A 9,915-nucleotide genomic window follows, 5' to 3' on the forward strand; every position below is an offset into this window, starting at 1 on the left:
AAATTACACTGTACTTTATCTTTGTGAAATTTTGATATATGTATGCGCCTTATCTCGAGGCTACTCCACTACATTTCAGTGTATAGCCTATTTTTTTACTACACTACATGTAGGCTATTTATGATTTATAGTTATTATTTACTTTGCAGATTAAGATTTTACATATGATCAGTTCATAACACATGATGTGTTGCTCTACCCAGTATTTAAAGTAGAGAGTATTTGATTTCCCCAATAATGGTTTAGTCTATGAAATGCCCAAAAAAGTTTGAAAAGAAAGAAAGAAAATTGCACATCAAAATTTCTCAGAGGTGACCAGATGGTGACCTGATATGGGTACACAATAATGCATCAGCAACAGCAACATTATATTTCCATCCACTTATGTATCCAACCGCATATCCTGGGTCAGGTCGCGGGGGCAGCAGCTCCAGCAGGGGACCCCAAACTTCCCTTTCCCAATCTATATTAGCCAGCTCTGACTGGGGGATCCTGAGGCGCTGGGAATGCCTCAGGATCCCCCAGTTAGAGCTGGTTGGTCCCCTGTTGCCCCCACAACCCAACCACGGAAACCTGGATGAAGATGGATGGATTGATGGCTGGATGGACAGACATAGCCAGGCTAGCTGTTTCACCCTGTTTGCTAAGCTAAGCTAACTGACTAGTTGTAGCTTCATACTTAATGGACACATTTTAAAGTGCAATCAATCTGCTCATGTAACCCTTGGCAAATAAGAGAGAAAGTATTTCCCAAAATGTCAAACTTTTGCTTTAATATGTTTAATTATGAGGTGGAGTGCCTCAATAGGATTTAGGCATATTAAGGATTGCCCTAACAGGCTAATTGTATTCCTGGCAGTGTGCAGAGGGATTTGAGAGCTTTTGACCTTCAAAATACAAATATACATTGCTAAAACTTGGGGAGAGGGGGCTTGGGTTATGACCTGAGTATTTCCAAAAGTGTGGCCCTGCTACTTAATGTCTGTTGTATCATTTTCCAAGGGCACTCTGCCAGATTGACAATTACACAGCACCTGCATTCCACCAAGCCTAGCTATGCTGTTTGTCTCAGCCCCCTCATTACTAATTCAACCCTCCACTGTTGTTTAGTTGTCAGAAGCCTGCTGGGTAAAATACCCATCAGAATGACTGCAAAATAATAGGGGTTAGCAGTGTCAGGAAACCATATTGCTGCAAAGCATGTCTAAACCACCACTGACCAGAACGGCCCACTATGGAAGGGAGTGCTTTCCACTTCTCATCACAGTTCATGCCAGCTTAAATCAGCGGAGATGAGACAGCTGTTTACACAATGCAAAATTATTTTGCCTTCCCCTCCACTGCCACCACAAACTTCCCACAACAAGTCTTTCAAATTGCAACGGATCATCCTTTTTCTAATTTACTGCTCCTCTCTTGTTCTGTCCCTCTATCACAATAACATGTCCAACACATGGAAGGGCATTTGGTCCCATAATTGAAGCTGATACTCTTATTTTGGGTCAGTTCGGGATATATAATTTACACTTTGTAATTCTGTTGTCCAGTGTGATGATCATCTGCATTAGTCAACATTACAGGGAAGGAGTTTTTGCAGTTTGCTTTAATTGTAGAATGAGTTCATTACCAATAACTCTTCAGTTAAATAAAACTGGAAATGTGTACCTAAGTAGTTTTTCACTTTTCTCTGTAAATCATAACTTTGTAAAGTTATGTTTGGTCCACCGCAGTGGTGTAGTCTAATGTATTGTAGTGGGTATACTGTACTGTATATAAATATATTGGCCTATATATATGGGCCAGAATCTGCCTTCGGGGGAGGGGGGCATATCATAGTGGGGGGGTCTGGCTGTCCTCCCCCAGGGTTATTTTGAGCATCAAAGACTTAATTTCCTGCATTCAGATAACTTTTATTCACCAATTTACAGTGGAAATACCTTTATTTAGCCTATGCGAAGAAGAAAAGGGTATATGGAAATCCTGGAGCTTTCTTAGTGGGTATACTGCACATACCTGCGTATCACGTAGACTACACCACCGGTCCACTGTCCACCAGCTCCATGCTGGACTGATAATCATAAATTTTCTATCAATTTCTGAATAAAGACGTGGGTGGTAATTCATAGGTCTGGAACCAGGCTGGTTTTATGCTCCTACTATACTACTCTTTCACTCCATGCTCATATGTCTGAATGCACTCTACAGTATACGCTCAATCCTTTCTATTTCTCTTTCCTTCAGCTCTCCTTCCATTTGACCCTAGTCATTTCTCTCCATAACTATATCACCCTGACTGTATTTGACAAATCTGTCTATTTCTTTTTTTAATACATTTTACTACATCATCTTATCAGAGTATTGTGTGGTGTTCGGATTGAGGACCACAGATGCATTCAGTGGTGTGGTTTCTCCCTTTGCCACTTCTCACTTCTGCTGAAACTGTGGTCATTTCACTATCATATAATGTCTGACATTTTTCTCAAAGAAACGCCAGTTGAGGCGGTTGCATGTGATCTAATACTGTATGTTCAAAAAGTTTGTGTTCATGTCAACATGTTAATAACGTTGAATTTACTTGAGATATTTTGAAGCATTTCCTCTTATGTTGAAAAAAGACTGTAAGTAAGTTATGTTTATTATATATGATTTAATTTTATGATTATATTTATTATTAATGTTAATTTTGAGATTATCAAAAAATTTGAAAATATGTCCTTTGATTAACCACTGGAGTTACTCGGTTGAATGTCAAGAAATGACTTCTATGCACACATATGTGTAGTGTACATCTGGGTCTTTATTCTGGAGTCATAATGCATGTCAACAGAGCAACCGGTTGCTAAGGACAGATTATACGAGATGCACAGACAAAGGGAGACAAGTAGGAACATTCATAGTCATTCCATTCTGAAAAATAGTTGTTCTGACCACAGTTTTGAATTCCAGCACCGTTTGGCTGTCCTGAGTTCCAAAAGACAAATTTGACTGCGCAACCATCAGACCACATCCAGCTTCCTTCTTTGTGAATGTCGCTGAGTCCGAACCAGGTATATCCCTCAGCAGGATCAAAGTTCTTAATCAGGTATTTGACAAAATTCTGTTCATCCAGACTGTGGATAGACACCAGGTTGGCTCCTTCTGACACACAGTGGAGTTCTGCATCAGCCCAGGTCATACGTGTAGCCACATACTTGTAGCAGCGGTCGTTGAAACTGAACCAGAACATGGGACAGTTGCCACGCTGTAGCTTCACTTGATGGTCGTCTGAAGGAGACACAGCGCTCAGAGCCAGCCCAAACAAGAAGAGGAACGAGAGCATGTTGGCTTCTCTCTGTCACAGTAGCAGGACGAGGCGTTGTTGTGTTGGTTGAAGCTGATCTGCACCGTTGGATGGGATCGAGACCGTCAAGGAGACAGGTGACCAGCTGCTTTCTTTTATATGCTTCAGACAGGGTGTCTGCACTGTTGGCGTGATATCATTGGTCAGCTGAACTTGGCAAACACCTTTAGTTGTACACATCCACACACAGTATATGAACATATGTCAAAAAAGACCACCAACTTACCTACTTCCCATATCCTCCCTGATTAAGACCATAGAGGTGATGCTCATAACACTAAAGTTATGTTTAAAAGTGGGTCTTCACTCCGAGAGCCCCTTTGACTCCTGTCTTGTAATGAATCAGAGATGCTCTAAAATCTCAGCCCCTGTCAATTTGATTCATCATGATCTTAGCTTAGTGTTGAATTGATGATGAATACTGTGTGGGATAAACATTTCTACTTTATTGCCTTTTACCTCCACAGGGTCTCAGTGAGCTCTTACTTACAACAGTTTGATTTAACTATCTTTACTATAAGTGAGTGTGTAGTAAATGTTGAGTAATGTGTAGGCCTACCTACTTAGATAATCACATGCTGGACAGTGTACTTGTGATTACAGCAGGTGTTACACCTGTGCTGTTCCCACATTTATCTAATGCACAGATACTGGAACAGACATGGAAAAACACTTTAATAAATCGGAGAACCTCTGTATGTGTGTTTGTGCGTCTGTCTTTAAAATATCTCATGAACCTTCATCCAATCTACTTCACACTTGGTTTCCTGGGAACCCAATGAACTTGGGGTTCCGAATTTGGAGCAGTTTGGACAGCATTGGATATTGGATGTTAATAAACTGTGAATAAAACTAAACAACCGCATAATACAGGCTGAGGAAAGAATTGACGACAAAAAAACTACAGTGCAAAAACGCCACACGCAGCACGTTCTGCACGACGCTCTGTACAGCAGCGGCTTCGACTGCGGTTCAGTTTTTGCTGCTTCCAACGTTCCATAATTGCTGGATACCAACCAAACTTTTTCTTTACTTTCCTGGAGCACGAGCAGATAGCTTACACACACAGGCAAACACTTTCAGTTGTACACAAGCACACTGTATGTGTGAACATGAGCCACGAAAGATCACAAGCTCAGTTGGAGATGTCACATAACACCTATAATTTATTAATTTCAGTCAAATGTTGACATAGTAAAACGCCAGAGGTAGAACAAGAAAAAGGGAGTCAGGAAAGTTTGGTATATTTTCACCATATCCAATTATATAGCCAGTTATGATTAAAATAAATTGTATGTAAATTGTCAGGAGACAAGGCATCACAGAACTGTATGATTGACTTTGAGGCTGGATTCATGAGCTTAGTAATAAACAATAACATGTTTTCTGCATACAGTTCAGTTTTACACAGAATACATCTTGTTTGGATTCCTGTTGTGACTTCTAATAGCTTCGGCTGGCAGTTCAAAGGCTAGCCCAAAAATCAGCTGGTTGTTGCTGAGCTTTTCATTGGAAAAACCATAAAGGTTCTTGAAACCACTGTATTACAGTAGTATGTTTGTAATGGACCCAGTTAAATAGTACAAATTGTCTTTTGAACCAAATATGTATGTGACTCTTAGCTGCTTTTTAAGATAGTACGGAGCTTAACAAATACTATACTTTGAAATTGTACTGATCTAGGTGTTGATACATGAACCAGAACTCAGATTCAGCTGTCAGTTTGTCTATGAAATATCCTATATTGTACCTCTTTGAATTAATTACACAGAAGAAGAGAATATGAGGCCCAAATGAATTCTTCCCAAAGAACTTCACCATAAACATTATGATGGTTCAATATTAAAGCTCTGTTAGCTATTCTGAAAATGTGAAATAAAACCTTTTTTAATTGTGGAATGAATTATTAAGATCTTCATAGGTCCAAGAAGAACCATATCCTGTGTTAACTTTACTAAGATACACTACGTTTAAAGTGGTGGGCTTGAAGTTGTGAGAAACAAAATCTTTTAGTGAAAAGTATTTGGAACTTTGGTTATATCTTTACCAAAAGTAAACCATCTATTTTATTCAGGAGTAGTTATATATGAGAAAGTACATACACTCACACATTTGTATCTTTATGAAGGCTCGATAGGGCGGCTGTGGCTCAGGGGGGTAAGCGCTTTCGCCTACCAATTGGAAGGTTGGTGGTTTGATCCCTGGACCTGCAGTCCCATGTCAAAGTGTCCTTGGGCAAGACACTGAACCCTGAATTGCTCCTGATGCTGCGCCATTGGAGTGTAGATGTGTGTGAATGTTTATCTGATGATCTTGTACGGCAGCCTTGGCCACAGTGTGTGAATGGTAAATAGTTACCATTCCTAGTGCTTTGAGTAGTAGTAATCGTTTTAGAAAGGGGCAATATTTATATAAATACAGTAAATTTTAAGAACACAAGCAGTCATTCCATTTCACATCTGGGCCAAAGTTGTTATGTTATGTATTACCTGCATCCAGGTAAGCCGATTGACGACAACCTGTCACATTCACACTTGGAAGCTGCCACAGTCTGATCTGGTGGCCACGGAGAAGCTCCACTGGAGCAGTTGGGAGTGGTGGTAATGAGGGAGGGACACTTTCCCCACCCAGATTTTTTTCCTGTCGGTCTGGGGATTGAACAGACGACCTCCCGTTCACAAGCTTGATTCTTTAACCTCTAGGCCACCACAGTGCATAGATCTACGCTGTTTGATGTTGTCAAGAAAGGGTTGAAATGCCACTTTCTTTCTTTTTTTCAGATAGGGTGTCTGCACTGTTGAGGTGATATCATTGGTCAGATGCACTTGGCAAACACTTTCAGTTGTACACAACTACACAGTATCTGAACATGAGCTAAGAAAGACCCCAAACTCACTTGGAGATGTCACATAAAACCTATAATTTATTAATTTCAGTCAAATGTTGACATAGTAAAACACCCCTTTAGAAAAGACATGTGGCTTCAGCTGTCAGAAGGTTGAGTGGACACGAGGGGAGACGTATTGCTTTGTGGTTGACTTTTTCATTTACAACTGATAAATTACAACATACCAAACATGGGCATATATTTACACATCAACAATATTACAATAGTACAAAACCTTCAATGTGTCCTCTCTTGCATTGTGAACGTTGAGTTTTTTTGTTTTTACATGCATGCACATACATGGTTTTAAACAAAATTGCTTTAAAAAAAACTAACTTTACACAGTCATGACAACGGCCGATAAAACACTAAATACACCTTCTTGTTGGTTTCCAGCTCATTACATCTGACACCAGAGGAAAGAGAGGAGCGGCATCACCCCGACTTGCTCTTTTGCTGCTCTGAAGTTGCCACAAAACATTACAAGTACTTTTACATTCTAGCATTGCAGCTTCAAACCAAAAACATGTTTTCTTCTCAAGAATGCACTTCTGCATTGATGAACCTCTGAACATGGCACATGAACTTTTGTCACCTCAAAAATACATAAATAAACAATATATTACAATAAATAAGTAATACAGCACAAATATTCTGCTCTTTGAACACAATGAGCAGAGGTGTGTTGTGTGTGTGCGTCATGTACAGGTTAATAGTAAAAATGACCACCACGAGGCCTTTCTATGACACTGCATATTAACAGACCATGCCTCTGATTTCTCAGCTCTAAACAGTCCAAGAATTGCTGACTTGGTTTCACTAAAAGCATCTTTAAAATGAGACCATGTAACTTTGAAGAGAAAAAGTAACACTGTGTTCTTATTATAAAAAGCTGAACCCAAGAAAAAAAAAAAATGACAAATTGTTGCTCAATTAAAACTCAGAATTTTTGAATGTTATTCCTATAATCTCTAATGGGTTATGATATAGTTTTGGATATATCTATAACTCCCAGAGAAGAACAATCTAAAGACTCTGTGTAACAATTCCTTTAAAATAGACTTCTTTAGTATTTGTTGTGATTTTACGTCCACATAATACCAAATGGCTCAAGTAAAATTTACATTTGAATCAATCAATTTGGGTGATGATAATAGTTTCCACAAAACTGGCTCTACATTCAGTGTCAGAGCATCTATGCCGTTTGTCCGTGACAACAGGTTAGTGCCTTTAAAAGAGCGTTTAATGCACAGACTGTGACTAAAATGCTCATAGCACATTATATGTTATACATATGTTTACAAGTGAGTCTTCACCCAGAGATCGTCTTTGATATTTTTCTTGTAATAAACCAAATATGTTTTGGGCACTAAAACCTTTTGGGAAACCCCAGTCCTTTCTTGTCTATTTGATTTAGGATCTGCAGGAGAAGCAGCTCTGTGCTCTGAAAGGCTTAGTGTTAAGATGATGATGAACATTTGTGGCAACAATATATTCTACTGTATTGCACTTTAACACCCCTATGTTTTTATAAGTTACACTGCAAGACATGCATCGCTACATAACATTTAGGAATCTTGCCTTTGGATGTTTCCTCCTACTCAGCAGAAATTCTCACTATTTTCAGAAATGTATCACTGGAACGCTTAACTGTGCAAGAACAGATTCAGGGCAAGGACAAATTAACGTAAACAGTAAAGGTCTGCCAGAATTGATCTTGTGGTTCTACAGGCTGTTTCTTGTCTTAATGTGTGTTTATTATCATCACTCATAGAATTTCTAAATGATTCCCATCATCACCATACTGCATTTCTTTCCTGGTAACTACAGACTGAAATTAGCAACACGACAGGCTGGTCCCTTAGTGATTTGAATAACAAATAGATGTTTCATGGCCATGTCAACAGGAATTTTTTTGAGTGATGTGCTTGGTTCAGAAAGAATATTTTTTTTCCAGCCAATATGTATTTGTAGGGTCATGAGGAGAACCAATGTTAGAGTGATAACTGTAATTAATGGGTGAACCAACACTATAAAACTCCTACCAGACAGTATTATGGCCTGTGCCCTTGTGCTTACATTATTCTGTCCACACCCTGTGTTGGTTTTCACAGACACAAGCCTACTTCTGAATGAAGTAATATTTTCAGTCAGTAAAAATGAATGTCAAAATGTCTTAATGAACATGATTGTGTTATTGGATAAAGTAAAAAAAATAGTTGTGCTATGATGGGGCTGTGTGGTATACCATCACAGACCTTGAAATCAGTCAACATAATGTCAGAAAGCATCTCTTTGAGGATTCTGATCTGCGTCACATGATCAAGGAGCAGACGTCATTTGAGGGCTCATTCAACGAAATAATGTCTGTGGTAAAAGACAGTGATTCCTAAACAAACCAAGAGCTCTAGTTCATCTAAGCTGCAGGACTCAATGTGACATTTGGCACTGATAAATCTATAGGTCCATATTATATACAATGTAAAATTATCTTGTCTATTCACACAAAAAACATCATAGAGAAGTGTGCATGAGGAGTGTTTGGCTAAAAGTTAACCAGGACTCTAAAATGGAAACAAGGAGAACTGTTCACCATTTATAAACGTTTTTTTTTTTTTTTTACTCTGGCACGTTTAGGACAGCTTTAGTGTTTCCAACATTAAAATCAGTCAATAAAAACCTCTCACAATGCTTCCTTCACATGCCAGACACTGTTAACATTGAACCATTTGTTACTCACTGTGTCTGCACATTTAAGTTAAAAGACAGAGCCTCAGTGATAAAAAGGTGAACGGTGTATGTATGTTTAAAGGTGCTCTAAGCGATGTTGGGTGACGTTACTTCTTGTTGACGTTCGAAGTATTGTCAAACAAAACGGAGGCTAGCTTGCCCCTCCCTCCTCCTCATCCTGTCCCCTCCCCCTCCTTTCCGTGCTTCCGCGCACTAACCACCCCCAACACCCAAATCCTTCTTGTCGATTATTGGCTGGAACGCCGGAACACTGTTTGTTATGTTTCGTGGTGCAGGTTGGCCCGGTTTGTTTTTGTTGCCGTTTGTGGAGCCTGGGCTGTCTACAGAGACCACATTTTTTTTTTTCAGGGGAAAGGCGGGCTCGCGGATAAGGATGGAGATGTTTACTGTATCCGACAAAAAATGTTGTAGCCTAAAAAAACGTGTGACATCGCTTAGAGCACCTTTAAGTGGTTTACTGCTTCAGCCCTGGTCGCTGCTTGCATTACTCAATAAGCTACCACACAATAACCAAAAAAAAGCTCCACATCATACACCTAAATAAGTATGTATGCATGTATCCTGGATACAGATGCACAACCAGGCAGGTGTGTGATATGCAGATTAAATCATATGAGACCATTGATGGGGCAGATTCTGGCCATCAATTCCATCATCTGGCTATCAATTCCTTGTTGACTTCCAGAGGGTGGACAAGACTTGAAAGACTGAAACAAAGGAACATTCCACCTGCTAATAAATAAATAACCAAAAGCTAACCACAAGAACAAAAACAAGGGCATATTCAGTCCTATAGATACTGTACAAACTAATTACAGCCTCCTCTTCTCTCAGTCTCAGTTTGGCAAATCTCAGTTTTGCTGCGCAGAATCTCCTCCTGTAGACAGTTCACAGAGTGTGTATGGACTTAAATCATTTAACCATAAATCCTTTATAA

The 9,915-nt window shown here is 39.4% G+C and overlaps 2 protein-coding genes across 2 annotated transcripts in view; both read right to left on the reverse strand.

Moving 5' to 3' along the window:
- Window positions 1–2,809: 2,809 nt before the first annotated feature.
- On the reverse strand, window positions 2,810–3,386 carry LOC120571848 (lactose-binding lectin l-2-like). Its single transcript, XM_039820940.1, has one exon. It carries the CDS (start codon window positions 3,317–3,319, stop codon window positions 2,840–2,842), a length of 480 nt encoding a protein of 159 aa, XP_039676874.1. The 5' UTR covers window positions 3,320–3,386; the 3' UTR covers window positions 2,810–2,839.
- Window positions 3,387–9,327: 5,941 nt separating this feature from the next.
- rapgef5a (Rap guanine nucleotide exchange factor (GEF) 5a) overlaps window positions 9,328–9,915 on the reverse strand; it is a 48,218-nt gene continuing 47,630 nt past the window's right edge. Inside the window, exon 26 of the mRNA XM_039820791.1 lies at window positions 9,328–9,915. This exon is cut by the window's right edge and continues 399 nt beyond it. The gene's annotated coding sequence lies outside the window, so the exon portion shown is untranslated.

Source organism: Perca fluviatilis, chromosome 13, assembly GCF_010015445.1.
Source record: "Perca fluviatilis chromosome 13, GENO_Pfluv_1.0, whole genome shotgun sequence".
Taxonomy (NCBI): Eukaryota; Metazoa; Chordata; class Actinopteri; order Perciformes; family Percidae; genus Perca; species Perca fluviatilis.

Coding starts and splice junctions, on each gene's coding strand:
- LOC120571848 (XM_039820940.1), bottom strand. CDS start 3,319: ATGCTCTCGTTCCTCTTCTTGTTTGGGCTGGCTCTGAGCGCTGTGTCT.